Source organism: Scyliorhinus torazame, chromosome 24 (assembly GCF_047496885.1).
Source record: "Scyliorhinus torazame isolate Kashiwa2021f chromosome 24, sScyTor2.1, whole genome shotgun sequence".
Lineage (NCBI taxonomy): Eukaryota > Metazoa > Chordata > Chondrichthyes > Carcharhiniformes > Scyliorhinidae > Scyliorhinus > Scyliorhinus torazame.
Window position 1 is genome coordinate 3,005,607 of NC_092730.1, and position 26,417 is coordinate 3,032,023.

Below are 26,417 nucleotides of genomic sequence, written 5' to 3' on the forward strand. Positions count from 1 at the left end.
GTCAGAGGGTCAGTACTGAGGGAGTGCTGCACTGTCAGAGGGTCAGTACTGAGGGAGTGCTGCTCTGTCAGAGGGTCAGTACTGAGGGAGTGCTGCACTGTCAGAGGGTCAGTACTGAGGGAGTGCTGCACTGTCAGAGGGTCAGTACTGAGGGAGTGCCGCACTGTCAGAGGGTCAGTACTGAGAGACTGCCGCACTGTCAGAGGGTCAGTGTTGAGGGAGTGTATGTGTGAAAGGGCGAGTGTGTGCAAGTGAGTGAGTGAGTGAGTGAGTGAGTGTGCGAGTGTGTGTCCAGCGCTGTGCTTGTTTCCGTGTCTGTGTCCCAGTGTAGCCCCGAATTGTGAAAGTGTCACAGTGACTGGGGTCCTGCTGGTGTTTTGCACAGATCCCAATGTGCTGCATAAACAGCCAGGCGGATGAGGTAATTCACCATCCAGACAAAACATATCCCTGAACTTTAATCTGCCAGTTACTGTCGAAAAACAACTCCATATAAACCTCAATAATGTCAATCTGCTAAAAATAACCTCCTATCAGCACGCTGAGCCGAGCAGCATCTGCATGGTAACTCAGGGTCTGTTTATCTGTGGGATCCCTGACCTTCCAGAGTGGTCACTCGACCCTTGACCTTTCCGGTTACTGCTCCCTCCCCCGCGGGCAGTGAGGTGCGGCCTGGAGTTGGTGTTCAGTAACTCGAGCTCACTGATCCACATCAGAACCACCAACAAGAACAAACAGCCTGCTTGGAGTTTAATCCCGCTCGGGGTAACTGGACAACGAGGACATGATTCTCCCGCTTGGCTTTGCGACAGGTTTCCCACAGAATCTCGCATGAAACACAGCCCCATCGATTCTTACAGAGCGCGGGCTCATAGACACCCGACAGTGCAGAAGGAGACCATTCGGCCCATCGAGTCTGCACCAACCCTCTGAAAAAGCCCCACCCTATCCCCCTAACCCAGTAACCCCTCCTAACCTTTTTGGTCACCAAGGACAATTTATCGCGGCCAATCCACCTAAACCGCACATCTTCGCACTGTGGGGGAAAACTGGAGCACCCGGAGGAAAGCCACACAGACACGGGGACAACGTGCAGACTCCGCACAGTCACCAGGGGCGAAATTCTCCTACCCGCCCCGCCACATTTCTGCCCCGACCGGCCGGTCAATGGAGTTTCCCATTGTGGGGCAGCCCCACGCCGTCGGGAAACCCCCGGGCGCCGGCAGAACGGAGACTCCCGCCGGCGGAGAATGACGCCCCGGAGGTCAGAATTGAACCCTGGTCCCTGGCGCCGTGAGGCAGCTGTGCTAGCCACTGTGCCATGGTCCCTGGCGCCGTGAGGCAGCTGTGCTACCCACTGTGCCACCGTTCCACCCAAAGGCTGAAGACCTCTCCACAATCAGTGCCGGGGGGGTGGGGGGGGGGGGGGGCGGGCGGGGGCAGAGCCTCCACCCTCACCGCCCACCAGCTGCATTTCACTGCAATTCAGCAGAAACACATTGTACATCAACACCGCAAACACACAACTGGGTAACAGGTCACAGAGTGATAAACACAGGAAAATAACAGGAACAATGGGGCAATTGAGGATAATGGCAATGAAGGCACCTTGAGAGCCAGTGAGAGAGAGCCAGATGGAGAGAGAGACAGAGACAGAGTGAGAGTGGGGAGAGAGAGAGAGAGAGAGAGAGAGAGAGAGAGAGACAGCGAGAGCGGGGAGAGAGAGAGAGCGGGGGAGAGAGAGAGAGCGAGAGAGAGCCAGAGCGGGAGAGAAAGAGCGAGAGAGCGGGGGAGAGAGAGCAGGGAGAGAGAGAGAGGCAGAGCGGGGAGAGAGAGAGAGGCAGAGCGGGGAGAGAGAGGGAGAGCCAGAGCGGGAGGAGAGCGAGGGAGAGCCAGAGCGGGAGGAGAGAGAAAGAGAGAGAGAGAGAGAGAGAGAGAGAGAGCGGGGGAGAGAGAGAGAGCGAGAGAGAGCCAGAGCGGGAGAGAAAGAGCGAGAGAGCGGGGGAGAGAGAGCAGGGAGAGAGAGAGAGGCAGAGAGAGAGAGAGGCAGAGCGGGGAGAGAGAGAGAGAGAGAGAGAGAGAGAGAGAGAGATAGAGAGAGAGAGCGGGGGAGAGAGAAAGAGAGAGCGGGGGAAAGAGAGAGAGCGAGAGAGAGCCAGAGCGGGAGAGAAAGAGCGAGAGAGCGGGGGAGAGAGAGCGGGGAGAGAGAGAGAGAGTGAGGCAGAGCAGGGAGAGAGAGTGAGAGAGAGAGAGAGAGGCAGAGCGGGAGGAGAGTGAGAGAGAGAGAGGGAGAGCCAGAGCGGGAGAGAGAGAAAGAGAGAGCGGGGGAGAGAGAGAGAGCCAGAGCGGGAGAGAAAGAGCGAGAGAGCGGGGGAGAGAGTGAGAGAGAGCAGAGAGTGAGAGAGAGCAGGGAGAGAGAGAGAGCGAGGCCGAGCGGGGAGAGAGAGAGAGGCAGAGCGGGAGGAGAGAGAGAGAGAGAGAGAGAGAGAGAGAGAGCGGGGGAGAGAGAAAGAGAGAGCGGGGGAGTGAGAGAGCGAGAGAGAGCCAGAGCGGGAGAGAAAGAGCAAGAGAGCGGGGGAGAGAGAGAGTGAGAGAGAGAGAGAGAGAGCGAGACACAGAGCAGAGAGAGAGACAGAAAGACAGAGTGTGTGCGAGAGTGAGATACAGAGAGGTGGAGATACACACACACACGAGAATTAGACACAGGCAGTGAGAAAGAGAATGAGAGGGACAGAGACAGCATGATTCATAGTGGAAAGAAAGACAGAGAAGGAGAACACAGGATTGTGAGAGAGGTAAAAAGCTCTCTGAAGAGGAAGTGATGGACGTGTAGTGAAAATGTTCGTGGGCTATAGGATCATGGCGGGTTTACAACCAGATGTGTCCTTGTCCTCAATTTACCAGCTTGCTCCAAAACGTAAACCCAAAATTGTTGTTGGAGAGTCAGCACTGAGGGAGTGCCGCACTGTCAGAGGGTCAGTACTTAGGGGAGTGCCGCACTGTCAGAGGGTCAGTACTGAGGGGGTACCGCACTGTCAGAGGGTCAGTACTGAGGGGGGTACCGCACTGTCAGAGGGTCAGTACTGAGGGAGTGCTGCACTGACAGAGGGTCAGTACTGAGGGAGTGCTGCCCTGTCAGAGGGTCAGTACTGAGGGAGTGCCGCACTGTCAGAGGGTCAGTACTGAGGGAGTGCCGCACTGTCAGAGGGTCAGTACTGAGTGAGTGCCGCACTGTCAGAGGGTCAGTACTGAGGGGGTGCTGCACTGTCAGAGGGTCAGTACTGAGGGAGTGCCGCACTGTCAGAGGGTCAGTACTTAGGGAGTGCCGCACTGTCAGAGGGTCAGTACTGAGGGGGTACCGCACTGTCAGAGGGTCAGTACTGAGGGAGTGCCGCACTGTCAGAGGGGTCAGTACTGAGGGAGTGCTGCACTGTCAGAGGGTCAGCACTGAGGGAGTGCCGCACTGTCAGAGGGTCAGTACTTAGGGAGTGCCGCACTGTCAGAGGGTCAGTACTGAGGGGGTACCGCACTGTCAGAGGGTCAGTACTGAGGGGGTACCGCACTGTCAGAGGGTCAGTACTGAGGGAGTGCCGCACTGTCAGAGGGTCAGTACTGAGGGAGTGCTGCACTGTCAGAGGGTCAGTACTGAGGGAGTGCCGCACTGTCAGAGGGTCAGTACTGAGGGAGTGCTGCACTGTCAGAGGGTCAGTACTGAGGGAATGCCGCACTGTCAGAGGGTCAGTACTGAGGGAGCGCTGCACTGTCAGAGGGTCAGTACTGAGGGAGTGCTGCACTATCAGAGGGTCAGTACTGAGGGAGTGCCACACTGTCAGAGGGTCAGTACTGTGGGAGTGCTGCACTGTCAGAGGGTCAGTACTGAGGGAGTGCTGCACTGTCAGAGGGTCAGTACTGAGGGAGTGCTGCACTGACAGAGGGTCAGTACTGAGGGAGTGCTGCCCTGTCAGAGGGTCAGTACTGAGGGAGTGCCGCACTGTCAGAGGGTCAGTACTGAGGGAGTGCCGCACTGTCAGAGGGTCAGTACTGAGTGAGTGCCGCACTGTCAGAGGGTCAGTACTGAGGGGGTGCTGCACTGTCAGAGGGTCAGTACTGAGGGAGTGCCGCACTGTCAGAGGGTCAGTACCGTGGGAGTGCAGCACTGACAGAGGGTCAGGACTGAGGGAGTGCCGCACTGTCAGAGGATCAGTACTGAGGGAGTGCTGCACTGACAGAGGGTCAGTACTGAGGGAGTGCTGCCCTGTCAGAGGGTCAGTACTGAGGGAGTGCCGCACTGTCAGAGGGTCAGTACTGAGGGAGTGCTGCCCTGTCAGAGGGTCAGTACTGAGGGAGTGCCGCACTGTCAGAGGGTCAGTACTGAGGGAGTGCCGCACTGTCAGAGGGTCAGTACTGAGGGAGTGCCGCACTGTCAGAGGGTCAGTACTGAGGGGGTGCTGCACTGTCAGAGGGTCAGTACTGAGGGAGTGCCGCACTGTCAGAGGGTCAGTACTGAGGGAGTGCTGCACTGTCAGAGGGTCAGTACTGAGGGAGTGCCGCACTGTCAGAGGGTCAGTACTGAGGGAGTGCCGCACTGTCAGAGGGTCAGTACTTAGGGAGTGCCGCACTGTCAGAGGGTCAGTACTGAGGGGGGTACCGCACTGTCAGAGGGTCAGTACTGAGGGAGTGCCGCACTGTCAGAGGGTCAGTACTTAGGGAGTGCCGCACTGTCAGAGGGGTCAGTACTGAGGGGGGTACCGCACTGTCAGAGGGTCAGGACTGAGGGAGTGCCGCACTGTCAGAGGATCAGTACTGAGGGAGTGCTGCACTGACAGAGGGTCAGTACTGAGGGAGTGCTGCCCTGTCAGAGGGTCAGTACTGAGGGAGTGCCGCACTGTCAGAGGGTCAGTACTGAGGGAGTGCCGCACTGTCAGAGGGTCAGTACTGAGTGAGTGCTGCACTGTCAGAGGGTCAGTACTGAGGGAGTGCTGCACTGTCAGAGGGTCAGTACTGAGGGAGCGATGCACTGTCAGAGGGTCAGTACTGAGGGGGTGCCGCACTGTCAGAGGGTCAGTACTGAGTGAGTGCTGCACTGTCAGAGGGTCAGTACTGAGGGAGTGCCGCACTGTCAGAGGGTCAGTACTGAGGGAGTGCTGCACTGTCAGAGGGTCAGTACTGAGGGAGGGCTGCACTGTCAGAGGGTCAGTACTGAGGGAGTGCCGCACTGTCAGAGGGTCAGTACTGAGGGAGTGCCGCACTGTCAGAGGGTCAGTACTGAGGGAGTGCTGCACTGTCAGAGGGTCAGTACTGAGGTAGTGCCGCACTGTCAGAGGGTCAGTACTGAGGGAGTGCTGCACTGTCAGAGGGTCAGTACTGAGGGAGTGCTGCACTGTCAGAGGGTCAGTACTGAGGGAGTGCCGCACTGTCAGAGGGTCAGTACTGAGGGAGTGCCGCACTGTCAGAGGGTCAGTACTGAGGGAGTGCTGCACTGTCAGAGGGTCAGTACTGAGGGAGTGCTGCACTGTCAGAGGGTCAGTACTGAGGGAGTGCTGCACTGTCAGGTTTCCCATCTTCAAGAAGAAATGTTTAATTCTCATCACCGCTTTCTATTGTAATGAGGGGGGGGCTCCTCTGTGTGATGACTCATATTTGTGGCAATGATCACAGACACAGATTGCCGGTTCATCCCCTTGTCTCTGTGTGATCTTTCTCTGTGTCAATTTGCTGCCGTCTTCCCTTCATTAGGACAGTGACAATCTTTGATGGAGTATTTGAGGGGCTGTGATGGGTAAAGCTCTTTGGGAAGGACAGAGTCTGTGAAATGTCCGAGAGAAAAGCCATTCTTTCATTCCGACCTACCCTGGCCGCTATCCCAACCATCCAGTAGGCCCACCACCTCGGTCCCCCAGTTCCCTCGGCAACACCTCCACAATGGCCAAACACGTTTCATTCGGGTTCAACCCCACTTCAATCAACTCTCGAGTGGACGTGAGAGTCTGACACCATCTACCAGCTTTCCTCAATCACAGCAACAGAATACACCCGCCCCCACACACACCCGCTCCCACACACCCGCCCCCACACACCCACACTCTCTCACACACACACACTCTCTCACACACACACTCTCTCACACACACACACTCTCTCACACACACACACTCTCTCACACACACACACTCTCTCACACACACACACTCTCTCACACACACACACTCTCTCACACACACACACTCTCTCACACACACACACTCTCTCACACACACACACTCTCTCACACACACACACTCTCTCACACACACACACTCTCTCACACACACACACTCTCTCACACACACACACTCTCTCACACACACACTCTCACACACACACACTCTCACACACACACACTCTCTCACACACACACTCTCTCACACACACACTCTCTCACACACACACTCTCTCACACACACACTCTCTCACACACACACTCTCTCACACACACACTCTCTCACACACACACTCTCTCACACACACACACTCTCACACACACACTCTCACACACACACACTCTCTCACACACACACTCTCTCACACACACACTCTCTCACACACACCACTCTCTCACACACACACTCTCTCACACACACACTCTCTCACACACACACTCTCTCTCACACACACTCTCTCTCACACACACACTCTCTCTCTCACACTCTCTCTCTCACACTCTCTCTCTCACACTCTCTCTCTCACACTCTCTCTCTCACACTCTCTCTCTCACACTCTCTCTCTCACACTCTCTCTCTCACACTCTCTCTCTCACACTCTCTCTCTCACACTCTCTCTCTCACACTCTCTTTCACACACTCTCTTTCACACACTCTCTTTCACACACTCTCTCTCACACACTCTCTCTCACACACTCTCTCTCACACACTCTCTCTCACACACTCTCTCTCACACTCTCTCTCGCTGTTGCTGGCAGTTTTATTGTGGAGCAAGAGGCATGAATAATTAGCGGTTTGGTGTCATTGAGGAAGCAGACAGGCTTTCAAATTAAACAAGCAGTGATCCGGTTGAAACCAGTACGAAGCTGCAGGACGCTGTCAGATGGAGCTCTCGGAGAAAAGAGCCACCGTAACAAAAAACCCAGCAGCCTGGGAGTCACTGAGAGCCTCCTGCAGTCAGTGTCTGGGCTGGTCCACACAGAGACTCTGCTTCCTATTCACGCAGATTCCACTGAAACATTGCCCTGAATTGCACCACATCACCCTGCCCCAGGTCCCAGCCGTAAAACGTACACCACTCAGCCCAGGGCAGGGTGTGTAATACCCTCGCTCCTCAAAGCAAGTGGGTTCAAATATCACTCCAGAGACATAGACCGTAAGGTGACATTCCCGTGTTGGAGGGTCAGTACTGAGGGAGTGCTGCACTGTCAGAGGGTCAGTACTGAGGGAGTGCTGCACTGTCAGAGGGTCAGTACTGAGGGAGTGCTGCACTGTCAGAGGGTCAGTACTGAGGGAGTGCTGCACTGTCAGAGGGTCAGTACTGAGGGAGTGCTGCACTGTCAGAGGGTCAGTACTGAGGGAGTGCCGCACTGTCAGAGGGTCAGTACTGAGGGAGTGCTGCACTGTCAGAGGGTCAGTACTGAGGGAGTGCCGCAATGTCAGAGGGTCAGTACTGAGGGAGTGCTGCACTGTCAGAGGGTCAGTACTGAGGGAGTGCTGCACTGTCAGAGGGTCAGTACTGAGGGAGTGCTGCACTGTCAGAGGGTCAGTACTGAGGGAGTGCTGCACTGTCAGAGGGTCAGTACTGAGGGAGTGCCGCACTGTCAGAGGGTCAGTACTGAGGGAGTGCTGCACTGTCAGAGGGTCAGTACTGAGGGAGTGCCGGACGGTCAGAGGGTCAGTACTGAGGGAGTGCCACACTGTCAGAGGGTCAGTACTGAGGGAGTGCTGCACTGTCAGAGGGTCAGTACTGAGGGAGTGCCGCACTGTCAGAGGGTCAGTACTGAGGGAGTGCTGCACTGTCAGAGGGTCAGTACTGAGGGAGTGCTGCACTGTCAGAGGGTCAGTACTGAGGGAGTGCTGCACTGTCAGAGGGTCAGTACTGAGGGAGTGCTGCACTGTCAGAGGGTCAGTACTGAGGGAGTGCCGCACTGTCAGAGGGTCAGTACTGAGGGAGTGCTGCACTGTCAGAGGGTCAGTACTGAGGGAGTGCTGCACTGTCAGAGGGTCAGTACTGAGGGAGTGCTGCACTGTCAGAGGGTCATTACTGAGGGAGTGTCACACTGTCAGAGGGTCAGTACTGAGGGAGTGCCGCACTGTCAGAGGGTCAGTATTGAGGGAGTGCCGCACTGTCAGTGGGTCAGTACTGAGGGAATGCTGCACTGTCAGTGGGTCAGTACTGAGGGAGAGCCGCACTGTCAGAGGGTCAGTATTGAGGGAGTGCCGCACTGTCAGTGGGTCAGTACTGAGGGAGTGCCGCACTGTCAGTGGGTCAGTACTGAGGGAATGCTGCACTGTCAGAGTGTTGGTACGGAGGGAGTGCCGCACTGTCAGAGGGTCAGTACTGAGGGAGTGCTGCACTGTCAGAGTGTTGGTACGGAGGGAGTGCCGCACTGTCAGAGGGTCAGTACTGAGGGAGTGCCGCACTGTCAGAGGGTCAGTACTGAGGGAGTGCTGCACTGTCAGAGGGTCAGTACTGAGGGAGTGCTGCACTGTCAGAGGGTCAGTACTGAGGGAGTGCTGCACTGTCAGAGGGTCAGTACTGAGGGAGTGCTGCACTGTCAGAGGGTCAGTACTGAGGGAGTGCCGCACTGTCAGTGGGTCAGTACTGAGGGAGTGCTGCACTGTCACTGGGTCAGTACTGAGGGAGTGCTGCATTGTCAGAGGGTCAGTACTGAGGGAGTGCCGCACTGTCAGAGGGTCAGTATTGAGGGAGTGCCGCACTGTCAGTGGGTCAGTACCGAGGGAGTGCCGCACTGTCATAGGGTCTGTACTGAGGGAGTGCCACACTGTCAGAGGGTCAGTACTGAGGGAGTGCTGCACTGTCAGAGGGTCAGTACTGAGGGAGTGCCGCACTGTCAGAGGGTCAGTACTGAGGGAGTGCTGCACTGTCAGAGGGTCAGTACTGAGGGAGTGCCGCACTGTCAGAGGGTCAGTGCTGAGGGAGTGCTGCACTGTCAGAGGATCAGTACTGAGGGAGTGCTGCACTGTCAGAGGGTCAGTACTGAGGGAGTGCTGCACTGTCAGAGGGTCAGTACTGAGGGAGTGCTGCACTGTCAGAGGGTCAGTACTGAGGGAGTGCTGCACTGTCAGAGGGTCAGTACTGAGGGAGTGCTGCACTGTCAGAGGGGTCAGTACTGAGGGAGTGCTGCACTGTCAGAGGGTCAGTACTGAGGGAGTGCTGCACTGTCAGAGGGTCAGTACTGAGGGAGTGCTGCACTGTCAGAGGGTCAGTACTGAGGGAGTGCTGCACTGTCAGAAGGTCAGTACTGAGGGAGTGCCGCACTGTCAGAGGGGTCAGTACTGAGGGAGTGCTGCACTGTCAGAGGGTCAGTACTGAGGGAGTGCTGCACTGTCAGAGGGTCAGTACTGAGGGAGTGCTGCACTGTCAGAGGGTCATTACTGAGGGAGTGTCACACTGTCAGAGGGTCAGTACTGAGGGAGTGCCGCACTGTCAGAGGGTCAGTATTGAGGGAGTGCCGCACTGTCAGTGGGTCAGTTCTGAGGGAATGCTGCACTGTCAGTGGGTCAGTACTGAGGGAGAGCCGCACTGTCAGAGGGTCAGTATTGAGGGAGTGCCGCACTGTCAGTGGGTCAGTACTGAGGGAGTGCCGCACTGTCAGTGGGTCAGTACTGAGGGAATGCTGCACTGTCAGAGTGTTGGTACGGAGGGAGTGCCGCACTGTCAGAGGGTCAGTACTGAGGGAGTGCTGCACTGTCAGAGTGTTGGTACGGAGGGAGTGCCGCACTGTCAGAGGGTCAGTACTGAGGGAGTGCCGCACTGTCAGAGGGTCAGTACTGAGGGAGTGCTGCACTGTCAGAGGGTCAGTACTGAGGGAGTGCTGCACTGTCAGAGGGTCAGTACTGAGGGAGTGCTGCACTGTCAGAGGGTCAGTACTGAGGGAGTGCTGCACTGTCAGAGGGTCAGTACTGAGGGAGTGCCGCACTGTCAGTGGGTCAGTACTGAGGGAGTGCTGCACTGTCACTGGGTCAGTACTGAGGGAGTGCTGCATTGTCAGAGGGTCAGTACTGAGGGAGTGCCGCACTGTCAGTGGGTCAGTACCGAGGGAGTGCCGCACTGTCATAGGGTCTGTACTGAGGGAGTGCCACACTGTCAGAGGGTCAGTACTGAGGGAGTGCCGCACTGTCAGAGGGTCAGTACTGAGGGAGTGCCGCACTGTCAGAGGGTCAGTACTGAGGGAGTGCTGCACTGTCAGAGGGTCAGTACTGAGGGAGTGCCGCACTGTCAGAGGGTCAGTGCTGAGGGAGTGCTGCACTGTCAGAGGATCAGTACTGAGGGAGTGCTGCACTGTCAGAGGGTCAGTACTGAGGGAGTGCACTGTCAGAGGGTCAGTACTGAGGGAGTGCTGCACTGTCAGAGGGTCAGTACTGAGGGAGTGCTGCACTGTCAGAGGGTCAGTACTGAGGGAGTGCTGCACTGTCAGAGGGTCAGTACTGAGGGAGTGCTGCACTGTCAGAGGGTCAGTACTGAGGGAGTGCTGCACTGTCAGAGGGTCAGTACTGAGGGAGTGCTGCACTGTCAGAGGGTCAGTACTGAGGGAGTGCTGAAGGCACCGTTTTTCAGATGTGATATGTAACCAAGCTCTGGCTGCTATAGTCAGTGGGTGTTAGGGATACAACACTATTTTGAACGAAAGCAAGAGATGTCCAACCCCCCCCTCGCACCCCATCACGTCACACGCTCCCCACCCCCAAACCTCCCCCCACGACCGTAACCTCATCACATCACACATCCCCAAACCCCACCCCCTAACCTCCCCCCTCGCACTCCATCAGTTTAGGCAGCACAGTAGCATTGTGGATAGCACAATTGCTTCACAGCTCCAGGGTCCCAGGTTCGATTCTGGCTTGGGTCACTGTCTGTGCGGAGTCTGCACATCCTCCCAGTGTGTGCGTGGGTTTCCTCCGGGTGCTCCGGTTTCCTCCCACTGTCCCATGATGTGCGGGTTAGGTAGGTTGGCTGTGATAAATTGCCCGTAAGTCCAAAATTGGGGTTACTGGGTTATGGGGATAGGGTGGAGGTGTTGACCTTGGGTAGGGTGCTCTTTCCAAGAGCCGGTGCAGACTCGATGGGCCGAATGGCCTCCTGCTGTGTAAATTCGATGATTATCACCCCTGCTTGTGGGATTTTCCTGTGCATTAATTAACTGGCCTATTTGTTGCATTACAATTGTGACGAAACTTTGAAGAGTGTCTAATTGGCTTTTGATAACATGTAGATAGACATCGTGATAATGTTATCAGAAATAGAGGAGGGGGATTAATCACTGAAGCTAGTATACAACATTCACTTATCCCACAGCTGTGAGTCCTCCCACAGCTGAATAGTTTGCAGTGTTACTGAGAATCACAAACACAGTGAATAACATTGACAGTGATACACTCGGCAGTCCTGCGAAGTCTGTGGCTAATTATTAAAATAATTTGATTTGAATTTAAATGTTTTTGAGATGGAGCAGAGCAAAATCTAGGTCACTGCTTTGTCAATCAACCCCTCTGCTGATCATTGTCACTCAGGTGAACCTTCACTAATGGACTGGAACTCCAGCCATCCAATCATTGCATTGTTAAAGATATTCCATTACAGGGCTCAACGCAATCCAAAGAATACTGTTCAAAGGCGGGATACTGTAACAGATTAGTGGTCACGCCAGATTAACCTGTCCTTGGAATGAGTAAAACCAGGGACTGCATTGATACCCTGAGAGAAAAACAATTTGTGAGAGAGAGGCAGGCACTGAGGGAGGGCCTGCACCATCCCAGCGTCCGGGGCCCGCACCGTCCCAGCGTCCGGGGCCCGCACCGTCCCAGCGTCCGGGGCCCGCACCGTCCCAGCGTCCGGGGCCCGCACCGTCCCAGCGTCCGGGGCCCGCACCGTCCCAGCGTCCGGGGCCCGCACCGTCCCAGCGTCCGGGGCCCGCACCGTCCCAGCGTCCGGGGCCCGCACCGTCCCAGCGTCCGGGGCCCGCACCGTCCCAGCGTCCGGGGCCCGCACCGTCCCAGCGTCCGGGGCCCGCACCGTCCCAGCGTCCGGGGCCCGCACCGTCCCAGCGTCCGGGCCCGCACCGTCCCAGCGTCCGGGGCCCGCACCGTCCCAGCGTCCGGGCCCGCACCGTCCCAGCGTCCGGGGCCCGCACCGTCCCAGCGTCCGGGGCCCGCACCGTCCCAGCGTCCGGGGCCCGCACCGTCCCAGCGTCCGGGGCCCGCACCGTCCCAGCGTCCGGGGCCCGCACCGTCCCAGCGTCCGGGGCCCGCACCGTCCCAGCGTCCGGGGCCCGCACCGTCCCAGCGTCCGGGGCCCGCACCGTCCCAGCGTCCGGGGCCCGCACCGTCCCAGCGTCCGGGGCCCGCACCGTCCCAGCGTCCGGGGCCCGCACCGTCCAGCGTCCGGGGCCCGCACCGTCCCAGCGTCCGGGGCCCGCACCGTCCCAGCGTCCGGGGCCCGCACCGTCCCAGCGTCCGGGGCCCGCACCGTCCCAGCGTCCGGGGCCCGCACCGTCCCAGCGTCCGGGGCCCGCACCGTCCCAGCGTCCGGGGCCCGCACCGTCCCAGCGTCCGGGGCCCGCACCGTCCCAGCGTCCGGGGCCCGCACCGTCCCAGCGTCCGGGGCCCGCACCGTCCCAGCGTCCGGGGCCCGCACCGTCCCAGCGTCCGGGGCCCGCACCGTCCCAGCGTCCGGGGCCCGCACCGTCCCAGCGTCCGGGGCCCGCACCGTCCCAGCGTCCGGGCCCGCACCGTCCGAGGGTCTGGGGCCTGCACTGTCCGAGGGCCTGCGGTCTGCACCGTCCGAGGGCCTGGGGCCTGCACCGTCCGAGGGTCTGGGGCCTGCACCGTCCGAGGGTCTGGGGCCTGCACTGTCCAAGGGCCTGCGGTCTGCACTGTCCGAGGGCCTGGGGCCTGCACCGTCCGAGGGCCTGGGGTCTGCACCGTCCGAGGGCCTGGGGCCTGCACCGTCCGAGGGCCTGGGGCCTGCACCGTCCGAGGGCCTGGGGCCTGCACCGTCCGAGGGCCTGGGGCCTGCACCGTCCGAGGGTCTGGGGCCTGCACCGTCCGAGGGTCTGGGGCCTGCACCGTCCGAGGGTCTGGGGCCTGCACTGTCCGAGGGCCTGCGGTCGGCACTGTCCGAGGGCCTGGGGCCTGCACCGTCCGAGGGCCTGGGGCCTGCACTGTCCGAGGGCCTGGGGTCTGCACTGTCCGAGGGCCTGGGGTCTGCACTGTCCGAGGGCCTGGGGTCTGCACTGTCCGAGGGCCTGGGGCCTGCACCGTCCGAGGGTCTGGGGCCTGCACCGTCCGAGGGTCTGGGGCCTGCACCGTCCGAGGGTCTGGGGCCTGCACTGTCCGAGGGCCTGCGGTCGGCACTGTCCGAGGGCCTGGGGCCTGCACCGTCCGAGGGCCTGGGGCCTGCACTGTCCGAGGGCCTGGGGCCTGCACTGTCCGAGGGTCTGGGGTCTGCACTGTCCGAGGGCCTGGGGTCTGCAGTGTCTGAACCTCAGGTTTACACTATGAGTGATTACAATTCTGACAGTCATTTCATTGGCCGTAAAACACTTGGGACATCAGCAGTGGCACTACAAAAAATGCAGATGGGTCCTATTCCTACTGGCTATTATTTTCAATTAAATAATCTTGATTAGTGTCACAAATAGGCTTACACTAACACTGCAATGAAGTTACAGTGAAAAGCCCCTAGTTGCCACATTCCGCCTCCTGTTCGGGTACACTGAGGGAGAATTCACAATGTCCAAATTACCTAACAGCACGTCTTTCAGGACTTGTGGGAGGAAACCGGAGCACCCGGAGGTAACCCACGCAGACACAGGGAGAACGTGCAGACTCCGCACAGGCAGTGACCCAAGCCGGGAATCGAACCGGGCGCCCTGGTGCTGTGACGCATCAGTGCTAACCACTGTGCTACCGTGCTGCGCTATTTAATACGGTGCAGCTCCCCTGGTTGGATGTCACTTGTTGCATTGTCCAAAGGTGTGCAGGTTAGGATTGATCCTGATCAATGCGCGGGGTTACGGGGATCGGGCTGGAGAGTGGGCCTCGATTGGGTGCTCTCTCAGAGGATCGACACAGGCACGATGGGCCGAATGGGCTCTCTCCGCACGGTCGGGATTCTGTGAATGATTGTTCCTGTTCTCAGGATAAATCTGGGTTATAAACACACCGATCGGCACAGGGAACCCTGACCTTCGGCTAACGCCACACGAGGCTGTAACCTTTGCCCTCAGTGCTTCTTCAGGTCAAAGGGCAGTTGTATTTTTGATGAGAGGAGTGTTTTTTACTGAACTCAAACCAGCTCCAAGTTAATTAACAAGTGAAGAATTATCTTTGACAAATAGTTTTACTGCACCAACTTTATCAACACTCGGTGACAAGAAATCACACACAGCACATTCCAAAACCAATCATATCCCAATTAAACTGTCGGACTTTACCCAATCACTGAGGAAATACAATCAGCAACTTGCGTCACTTACAGCATCGCGAAGGCAGCTACATTCGCAATGACCTCAATCACCGATAAAGCAGAGTTTGTGTGTAAAGAGGTTCAGATCCTAATTCTTCAAACACTCCTTCCCCTTAATCCCACTGACCGCCTCACCCTTAACCCCACTGACCCACCTCACCCTTAACCCCACTGACCCCCCTCACCTTAATCCCACTGACCCCCCTCACCTTAACCCCACTGACCCGCCTCACCCTTAACCCCACTGACCCGCCTCACCCTTAACCCCACTGACCCCCCTCACCTTAACCCCACTGACCCCCCTCACCTTAATCCCACTGACCCCCCTCACCTTAACCCCACTGACCCGCCTCACTTAATCCCAAAGACCTCCCTCACCCTTAACCCCACTGACCCGCCTCACCTTAACCCCACTGACCCCCCTCACCTTAACCCCACTGACCCCCCTCACCTTAATCCCACTGACCCCCCTCACCTTAACCCCACTGACCCGCCTCACTTAATCCCACTGACCTCCCTCACCCTTAACCCCACTGACCCGCCTCACCCTTAACCCCACTGACCCGCCTCACCCTTAACCCCACTGACCCGCCTCACCCTTAACCCCACTGACCCGCCTCACCCTTAACCCCACTGACCCGCCTCACCCTTAACCCCACTGACCCGCCTCACCCTTAACCCCACTGACCCCCCTCACCCTTAACCCTACTGACCCCCCTCACCCTTAACCCCACTGACCCGCCTCACCCTTAACCCCACTGACCCCCCTCACCTTAATCCCACTGACCCCCCTCACCTTAATCCCACTGACCCCCCTCACCCTTAACCCCACTGACCCGCCTCACCCTTAACCCCACTGACCCGCCTCACCCTTAACCCCACTGACCCCCTCACCTTAACCCCACTGACCCCCCTCACCTTAACCCCACTGACCCCCCTCACCCTTAACCCCACTGACCCGCCTCACCCTTAACCCCACTGACCCGCCTCACCCTTAACCCCACTGACCCGCCTCACCCTTAATCCCACTGACCCCCCTCACCTTAACCCTACTGACCCCCTCACCTTAACCCCACTAACCTGCCTCACCCTTAACCTCACAGACCCGCCTCACCCTTAACCTCACTGACTCCCCTCACCTTAACCCCACTGACCCGCCTCACCTTAACCCCACTGACTCCCCTCACCTTAACCCCACTGACTCCCCTCACCTTAATCCCACTGACCCCCCTCACCCTTAACCCCACTGACCCGCCTCACCCTTAACCCCACTGAACTCCCTCATGTCCATCCTTAACCCCACAGACCCCCCTCAACCTTAACCCCACTGACCCCCCTCACCCTTAATCCCATTGACCCCCCTCACCTTAACCCCACTGACCCCCCTCACCTTAACCCCACTGACCCCCCTCACCTTAATCCCACTGACCCGCCTCACCCTTAATCCCACTGACCCCCCTCACCCTTAATCCCACTGACTCCCCTCACCTTAACCCCACTGACCCCCCTCACCTTAACCCCACTGACCCCCCTCACCTTAACCCCACTGACCCGCCTCACCCTTAACCCCACTGACCCCCCTCACCTTAACCCCACTGTCCCCCCTCACTTTAACCCCACTGACCCCCCTCACCTTAACCCCACTGACCCCCCCTCACCTTAACCCCACTGGCCCCCTCACCTTAACCCCACTGACCCCCCTCACACTTAACCCCACTGACCTCCCTCACGTCCACCCTTAACCCCACTGGCCCCCCTCACCTCAACCCCACTGACCCGCCTCACCCTTAACCCCACTGACCCCCCTCACACTTAACCCCACTGACCTCCCTCACGTCCACCCTTAACCCCACTGACCCCCCTCACCTTAACCCCACTGACCCCCCTCACCTTAGCCCCACTGACCCCCCTCACCTTAACCCCACTGACCCGCCTCACCCTTAACCCCACTGACCCCCCTCACCTTAGCCCCACTGACCCGCCTCACCCTTAACCCCACTGACCACCCTCACCTTAGCCCCACTGACTCCCCTCACCTTAACCCCACTGACCCCCCTCACCTTAGCCCCACTGACCCACCTCACCCTTAACCCCACTGACCCCCCTCACCCTTAACCCCACTGACCCACCTCACCCTCACCCTTAACCCCACTGACCCGCCTCACATCCACCCTTAACCCCACTGACCGGCTACAAGTCAACCCTTAACCCCACTGACCCGCCTCCCCTTAACCCCACTGACCCACCTCACCTTTAACCCCACTGACCTCCCTCATGTCCATCCTTAACCCCACTGACCCACCTCACCCTTAACCCCACTGACCTCCCTCATGTCCATCCTTAAACCCACTGACCTGTCGCACAAAGCTGAAACTCTCAATGCAGAACTGTCAGAGGGTCAGTACTGAGGGAGTGCCGCACTGTCAGAGGGTCAGTACTGAGGGAGTGCTGCACTGTCAGAGCATCAGTACTGAGGGAGTGCCGCACTGTCAGAGGGTCAGTACTGAGGGAGTGCCGCACTGTCAGAGAGTCAGTACTGAGGGAGTGCTGCACTGTCAGAGAGTCAGTACTGAGGGAGTGCTGCACTGTCAGAGGGTCAGTACTGAGGGAGTGCTGCACTGTCAGAGGGTCAGTACTGAGGGAGCGCTGCACTGTCAGAGAGTCAGTACTGAGGGAGTGCTACACTGTCAGAGGGTCAGTACTGAGGGAGTGCCGCACTGTCAGAGAGTCAGTACTGAGGGAGTGCTGCACTGTCAGAGGGTCAGTACTGAGGGAGTGCTGCACTGACAGAGGGTCAGTACTGAGGGAGTGCCGCGCTGTCAGAGAGTCAGTACTGAGGGAGTGCCGCGCTGTCAGAGGGTCAGTACTGAGGGAGTGCTGCACTGTCAGAGGGTCAGTACTGAGGGAGTGCTGCACTGACAGAGGGTCAGTACTGAGGGAGTGCCGCGCTGTCAGAGGGTCAGTACTGAGGGAGTGTTGCAGTCAGAGGGTCAGTACTGAGGGAGCACCGCACTGTCAGAGGGTCAGTACTGAGGGAGTGCTGCACTGTCAGAGGGTCAGTACTGAGGGAGTGCTGCACTGTCAAAAGTGCTGTATTTGACTGAGGTTCCACCTGACTGTGTTGATATCGAAGATCGCACGGCAGTGAGAAGAGTGTGGTCGGGAGAATACCGCAACTCGTGTGGGAAATATTTGTCCTTAACCAACGTCACGAAATAACAGATATGCTGATAATAACGGGATCTTGCTCTGCTAATTGTCTGCTGGACTTGCTACATTACAACAGTGATCACAGCTGATTGGCTGTACAGGGTGTTGGAAATGACGAGGTTGTGAAAAGTGCTCAGGGAATACTGGTGAACAATATTGCGGGATATTGAGCCGGGAATCAGGATGTGGGAGGCATGGAGATGGAGGGAATCCCTCACCTGGTTCCTCACAGAGGTACGAGTAGAATCCCTCAGATTTCAACATGAGCAGGAGGGATCCCCATCCCAACAGTACGGCCGAGAACAGGAGGTTTTCCAACACAGCTGTGCAGGCCATCCACCAGCGCCGGTGGTGCGCGGTCGCGAGCGTGGGAGCCATGTTGGAACCGTGTGGTCAGGAGGCCAAGCGTGGCTGCTGCAGCTACACAGAGAGATGGAGGAAGGCATAGCTAAAACATCAGCAACACTGGGACCAACACATCGGTCATCTTCATTTCATACATCACCACCTCACTAACCCACCGTCTGTTCAGCTCCCCTTAAATCCAAGTCATTATTTGGATCACATATTTGTCAAAATATCTCCACACACACTGACTCTCACTGGGGTACGGGTCCCACACACACTGACTCTCACTGGGGTACGGGTTCCACACACACTGACTCTCACTGGGGTACGGGTCCCACACACACTGACTCTCACTGGGGTACGGGTCCCACACACACTGACTCTCACTGGGGTACGTGTCCCACACACACTGACTCTCACTGGGGTACGGGTCCCACACACACTGACTCTCACTGGGGTACGGGTCCCACACACACTGACTCTCACTGGGGTACGGGTCCCACACACACTGACTCTCACTGGGGTACGGGTCCCACACACACTGACTCTCACTGGGGTACGGGTCCCACACACACGGACTCTCACTGGGGTACGGGTCCCACTCACACTGACTCTCACTGGGGTACGGGTCCCACTCACACTGACTCTCAAAGGGGTAGGGGTCCCACACACACTGACTCTCACTGGGGTACGGGTCCCACACACACTGACTCTCACTGGGGTACGGGTCCCACACACACTGACTCTCACTGGGGTACGTGTCCCACACACACTGACTCTCACTGGGGTACGGGTCCCACACACACTGACTCTCACTGGGGTACGGGTCTCACACACACTGACTCTCACTGGGGTACGGGTTCCACACACACTGACTTCTCACTGGGGTACGAGTTAGACACACACTGACTCTCACTGGGGTACGGGTCCCACACACACTGACTCTCACTGGGGTACGGGTCCCACACACACTGACTCTCACTGGGGTACGGGTCCCACACACACTGACTCTCACTGGGGTACGGGTCCCACCGACACTGACTCTCACTGGGGTACGGGTCCCACACACACTGACCCTCACTGGGGTACGGGTTCCACACACACTGACTCTCACTGGGGTACGGGTTCCACACACACTGACTTCTCACTGGGGTACGAGTTAGACACACACTGACTCTCACTGGGGTACGGGTCCCACACACACTGACTCTCACTGGGGTACGGGTCCCACACACACTGACTCTCACTGGGGTACGGGTCCCACACACACTGACTCTCACTGGGGTACGGGTCCCACCGACACTGACTCTCACTGGGGTACGGGTCCCACACACACTGACTCTCACTGGGGTACGGGTCCCACACACACTGACTCTCACTGGGGTATGGGTCCCACACACACTGACTCTCACTGGGGTACGGGTTCCACACACACTGACTCTCACTGGGGTACGGGTCCCACACACACTGACTCTCTCTGGGGTACGGGTCCCCACACACACTGACTCTCACTGGGGTACGGGTCTGGTGGTGGGAGAGGGGGAGCTAATCTATCAGGGACGGAATCATGGGTGAACCATTCCTAACCTTACCTGCTGCTCTCAGGCGAGTTCCCTCTGAGCGAGTCAGTGAGTAAGTCTTTATACGTGTCAGGCGACCCAATCTGCAAATGAGACATTACTCAGCATGTGACACAGATGTAAATGCTTAACTCAGTTAAGATTGTCGTAATAACAGTCAAAATCCTTTTTATAAGCTGACATCAGCATTAAACAAAGTGTTATGATATCCAACTTTTCGTCTTGCCTCTAGGCGGGAGCCAATACCTCGAGATCTCCTCAGATACAAGCGTGAGCTTCGAACTGCAATCTAGCTCGATGCTGATAAGCAGTTTCGCGAAATATTTTTGTCAAGTTGCCGGAATCTGGTTGGGATGGTGTGTGGGGGTCTAATCTTGATGGGATTCTCCACGGATTCATTGGCTCCAAGTGAAGGACACAAAGTTTTCGAAAAACACAATGTTTCCTGTCAACAATATGTGGTAAGGTTTTGCTGCAGTGTTTACCTGGGGACTGGTGATGCCCCTGAGCTTATCGAGAGGGATTCGGATACTGAGTGATGATTAGATGTGTCTCTGTGTCTCACAATGGTGAAGAGGAACTATTGACTATCTCCCTCAAAACTCCCATTGCTGATATTTTCCTCATTGACCTTTGCACAAGGCACAAGCTTGGCTCCAATCTCCCCTTTCCTTGAAGGTTTACGAGGAGATTTCTCAAGTCAGGGCTGAGCGACCCCCAATATGGCACCGGGGGGGGGGGGTTTGAGGGGTTGAAGCAGGGAAAGAACCGTCATGGACTTTGAGTCCTGTGAAATTCTGACTCCCCAACTCAAACTCTTGTCCAAATAGGTTTGGAGAAAGATAGCAGAATTGGGTTGGGGGGGGGGGGGGGGGGGGGGGGGGGGGGGGGGGGGGGGGAGGAGGAGTTGAAGGCGTTGTTGGAGACCCTCAGACACAGTACCAGCCCCCCTCCCTGGAGGGAAGTATGATTTGAAGGTGCAGGGAATGAGGTTGTTGGTCTTGCCATGGTGGGGACAGAGGGAAGATGGGGCTCGGAGCGGTCCAGGATGCTGATTGTGGGGCCTACAGAGGACAGTCCTGTTTCGTGTAGGCCACAAGGAGCCATTAATCATGGAGCCTCCGCTGTCGCCGTTAACTTTCACTCGGGAGCCAAAGATCCAGTAGTGACAATAACGGAGGGTTCACAATATCATCATCAGGATGTGGTGCCGCGCCTGGGAGTGTCCTGGAGATAGATTCAATGGTGATTTCCCAAAGGGAATTGGGAAAGGAAAACTGAGCCACTTGGAGAAGGTGGGGGGGGTTTGGAGTAGCTGAGATTCCCTTCCAGAGAGCTAGCTTTGACATGTCTGGCCAAATGGCCTCTTTCTGTGCTGTACCCAATCCGTGATTCCATCATCTCTCCCTCGGCTGGTGGGACGTCACAGGGCGCGGGGGGAGGGCGTGATGGGTGACCAATGGCAGAAGCAAGTGGAGCCAGGTGACAACAGCTCCAGGAAAATATCCCCTCATAATAATAATCTTTATTATTGTCACAAGTAGGCTTGCATTAACACTGCAATGAAGTTACTGTGAAAAGCCCCTAGTCACCACATTCCGGCGCCTGTTCGGGTACACAGAGGGAGAATTCAGAATGTCCAATTTACCTAACAGCACGTCTTTCGGGACTTGTGGGAGGAAACCGGAGCACCCGGAGGAAAACACGCAGACACGGGGAGAACGTGCAGACTCCGCACAGACAGTGACCCAGCGGGGAATCGAACCCGGGACCCTGGCGCTGTGAAGCAAGACCCCAATACTGTAATGAGGGGACAACGGATCTGCGCACGAGGGCACCAGAGGTGATTATATTCAGCAAGTGTGTTTGGATCTCTATCTCACTCAGGGAATGGGGTTAAATGTCAGGCAGGAGAACAATGGCCAGTTTTCCGGGTGGGATCCGGGTCCCACAGAACTGAGCGAGGAGGCTCCGAGTCAGGGTGTGAAACAAACCCCATTTTACTGCACTAACAGCACAGAGTACATCCACCAACAGCTGGTCTCTCTGCCCAGTCACAGTCAGCTTCGGTTTGTATAACTGCTGCGAATCACTCGTTGATCAATCAGAGAGCGGACGGTACAATTCATGTCGACCCTCAGAACCCGCCCACAAACGTTAACATTATTCGGTGAAGGAGAGCTGCTGGGGGGGGGGCACGGGGGGGAACGACGACGGCCCTGTCACCTCAAAACCATTCAGAATCTGTCTGCTGTGACTTCCCCCCAGTTCCATGTATCCCACTCCTCCCCTCCCCCCTCGCTCTCCCTTATTGTTAACGGAAAGCAGAAGTGTGGAGAAGTGCGGAGTCAACACAATCTCCTTTTCCTGTTCATGTGAGAATGTTTTCGTCAATTCAGCGATGTGGCAACTGAAGCTGACGTCACGGTGCCAGTGCGATGGGGCAACAGAGGAGGACGTCACGGTGCCAGTGCGATGGGGCAACAGAGGAGGACGTCACGGTGCCAGTGCGATGGGGCAACTGAAGCTGACGTCACGGTGCCAGTGCGATGGGGCAACAGAGGAGGACGTCACGGTGCCAGTGCGATGGGGCAACTGAAGCTGACGTCACGGTGCCAGTGCGATGGGGCAACAGAGGCTGACGTCACGGTGCCAGTGCGGTGGGGTAACCGAGGCTGACGTCACGGTGCCAGTGCGATGGGGCAACAGAGGCTGACGTCACGGTGCCAGTGCGATGGGGTAACAGAGGAGGACGTCACGGTGCCAGTGCGATGGGGCAACAGAGGCTGACGTCACGGTGCCAGTGCGATGGGGTAACCGAGGCGGATGTCACGGTGCCAGTGCGATGGGGCAACCGAGGCGGACGTCACGGTGCCAGTGCGATGGGGCAACCGAGGCTGACGTCACGGTGCCAGTGCGATGGGGCAACAGAGGCGGACGACACGGTGCCAGTGAAATGGGGTAACTGAGGCGGACGACACGGTGCCAGTGCGATGGGGCAACAGAGGAGGACGTCACGGTGCCAGTGCGATGGGGCAACAGAGGAGGACGTCACGGTGCCAGTGCGATGGGGCAACAGAGGCGGACGACACGGTGCCAGTGAAATGGGGTAACTGAGGCGGACGACACGGTGCCAGTGCGATGGGGCAACAGAGGAGGACGTCACGGTGCCAGTGCGATGGGGCAACAGAGGAGGACGTCACGGTGCCAGTGCGATGGGGCAACAGAGGCGGACGTCACGGTGCCAGTGCGATGGGGCAACAGAGGCTGACGGTCACGGTGCCAGTGCGATGGGGTAACCGAGGCGGACGTCACAGTGCCAGTGCGATGGGGTAACCGAGGCGGACGTCACGGTGCCAGTGCGATGGGGTAACCGAGGCGTACGTCACGGTGCCAGTGCGATGGGGTAACCGAGGCGGACGTCACGGTGCCAGTGCGATGGGGTAACCGAGGCGGACGTCACGGTGCCAGTGCGATGGGGTAACCGAGGCGGACGTCACAGTGCCAGTGCGATGGGGTAACCGAGGCAGACGTCACGGTGCCAGTGCGATGGGGTAACAGAGGAGGACGTCACGGTGCCAGTGCGATGGGGCAACAGAGGCGGACGACACGGTGCCAGTGCGATGGGGTAACCGAGGCTGACGTCACTGGTGCCAGTGCGATGGGGGTAACAGAGGCGGACGTCACGGTGCCAGTGCGATGGGGTAACCGAGGCGGACGTCACGGTGCCAGTGCGATGGGGCAACAGAGGCGGACGACACGGTGCCAGTGCGATGGGGTAACCGAGGCGGACGTCACGGTGCCAGTGCAATGGGGTAACCGAGGCTGACGTCACGGTGCCAGTGCGATGGGGTAACCGAGGCAGACGACACGGTGCCAGTGCGATGGGGGTAACAGAGGAGGACGTCACGGTGCCAGTGCGATGGGGCAATAGAGGCGGACGACACGGTGCCAGTGCGATGGGGTAACCGAGGCTGACGTCACTGGTGCCAGTGCGATGGGGTAACCGAGGCGGACGTCACGGTGCCAGTGCGATGGGGCAACAGAGGCTGACGTCACGGTGCCAGTGCGATGGGGTAACAGAGGAGGACGTCACTGGTGCCAGTGCGATGGGGTAACCGAGGCGGACGACACGGTGCCAGTGCGATGGGGCAACAGAGGAGGACGTCACTGGTGCCAGTGCGATGGGGTAACAGAGGCTGACGGTCACGGTGCCAGTGCGATGGGGCAACCGAGGCTGACGTCACGGTGCCAGTGCGATGGGGCAACAGAGGCGGACGTCACTGGTGCCAGTGCGATGGGGTAACAGAGGCTGACGGTCACGGTGCCAGTGCGATGGGGTAACAGAGGCTGACGGTCACGGTGCCAGTGCGATGGGGCAACCGAGGCTGACGTCACGGTGCCAGTGCGATGGGGCAACAGAGGCGGACGTCACTGGTGCCAGTGCGATGGGGTAACCGAGGCGGACGTCACGGTGCCAGTGCGATGGAGCAACCGAGGCTGACGTCACGGTGCCAGTGCGATGGGGCAACAGAGGCGGACGTCACTGGTGCCAGTGCGATGGGGTAACCGAGGCGGACGTCACGGTGCCAGTGCGATGGGGCAACCGAGGCGGACGTCACTGGTGCCAGTGCGATGGGGCAACAGAGGCGGACGTCACTGGTGCCAGTGCGATGGGGCAACAGAGGCGGACGTCACGGTGCCAGTGCGATGGGGTAACCAAGGCTGACGGTCACGGTGCCAGTGCGATGGGGTAACCGAGGCGGACGTCACGGTGCCAGTGCGATGGGGTAACCGAGGCGGACGTCAAGGTGCCAGTGCGATGGGGCAACCGAGGCTGACGTCACGGTGCCAGTGCGATGGGGCAACAGAGGCGGACGTCACTGGTGCCAGTGCGATGGGGTAACCGAGGCGGACGTCACGGTGCCAGTGCGATGGGGCAACAGAGGCGGACGTCACTGGTGCCAGTGCGATGGGGCAACAGAGGCGGACGTCACTGGTGCCAGTGCGATGGGGTAACCGAGGCGGACGTCACGGTGCCAGTGCGATGGGGCAACCGAGGCGGACGTCACGGTGCCAGTGCGATGGGGCAACAGAGGCGGACGTCACTGGTGCCAGTGCGATGGGGTAACCGAGGCGGACGTCACGGTGCCAGTGCGATGGGGCAACCGAGGCGGATGTCACTGGTGCCAGTGCGATGGGGCAACAGAGGCGGACGTCACTGGTGCCAGTGCGATGGGGCAACAGAGGCGGACGTCACGGTGCCAGTGCGATGGGGTAACCGAGGCGGACGTCACGGTGCCAGTGCGATGGGGCAACAGAGGCGGACGTCACGGTGCCAGTGCGATGGGGTAACCGAGGCGGACGTCACGGTGCCAGTGCGATGGGGTAACCGAGGCGGACGTCACGGTGCCAGTGCGATGGAGTAACCGAGGCGGACGTCACGGTGCCAGTGCGATGGGGTAACCAAGGCTGACGGTCACGGTGCCAGTGCGATGGGGTAACCGAGGCGGACGTCACGGTGCCAGTGCGATGGGGCAACAGAGGCGGACGTCACGGTGCCAGTGCGATGGGGTAACCGAGGCGGACGTCACTGGTGCCAGTGCGATGGAGTAACCGAGGCGGACGTCACGGTGCCAGTGCGATGGGGTAACCGAGGCGGACGTCACGGTGCCAGTGCGATGGGGCAACAGAGGCGGACGTCACTGGTGCCAGTGCGATGGGGTAACCGAGGCGGACGTCACGGTGCCAGTGCGATGGGGCAACCGAGGCGGACGTCACTGGTGCCAGTGCGATGGGGCAACAGAGGCGGACGTCACTGGTGCCAGTGCGATGGGGCAACAGAGGCGGACGTCACGGTGCCAGTGCGATGGGGTAACAGAGGCGGACGTCACGGTGCCAGTGCGATGGGGTAACCGAGGCGGACGTCACGGTGCCAGTGCGATGGGGCAACAGAGGCGGACGTCACGGTGCCAGTGCGATGGGGTAACCGAGGCGGACGTCACGGTGCCAGTGCGATGGGGCAACCGAGGCGGACGTCACGGTGCCAGTGCGATGGGGCAACAGAGGCGGACGTCACGGTGCCAGTGCGATGGGGCAACAGAGGCGGACGTCACGGTGCCAGTGCGATGGGGTAACCGAGGCGGACGTCACGGTGCCAGTGCGATGGGGTAACCGAGGCGGACGTCACGGTGCCAGTGCGATGGGGTAACCGAGGCTGACTTCACGGTGCCAGTGCGATGGGGTAACCGAGGCTGACGTCACGGTGCCAGTGCGATGGGGTAACCGAGGCGGACGTCACGGTGCCAGTGCGATGGGGTAACCGAGGCGGACGTCACGGTGCCACTGCGATGGGGTAACCGAGGCTGACGTCACGGTGCCAGTGCGATGGGGTAACCGAGGCTGACGTCACGGTGCCAGTGCGATGGGGTAACCGAGGCGGACGTCACGGTGCCAGTGCGATGGGGCAACAGAGGCGGACGTCACGGTGCCAGTGCGATGGGGTAACCGAGGCGGACGTCACGGTGCCAGTGCGATGGGGTAACTGAGGCTGACGTCACGGTGCCAGTGCGATGGGGTAACAGA

General features: G+C 58.7%; 1 protein-coding gene across 1 annotated transcript in view; it reads right to left on the minus strand.

Moving 5' to 3' along the window:
• Positions 1–19,913, minus strand: part of slc43a2a (solute carrier family 43 member 2a) — a gene marked incomplete at its 3' end in the record, with an annotated part of 37,407 nt that extends 17,494 nt beyond the window's left edge. The window contains exons 1-2 of the mRNA XM_072489646.1: positions 19,845–19,913; positions 18,123–18,324 (exon numbers count right to left, since the gene is read on the minus strand). Of these exons, the coding sequence (XP_072345747.1) occupies positions 18,123–18,282 (160 nt within the window). The remainder of the gene's footprint in view (positions 1–18,122; positions 18,325–19,844) is intronic.
• Between the last annotated feature and the right edge of the window lie 6,504 nt (positions 19,914–26,417).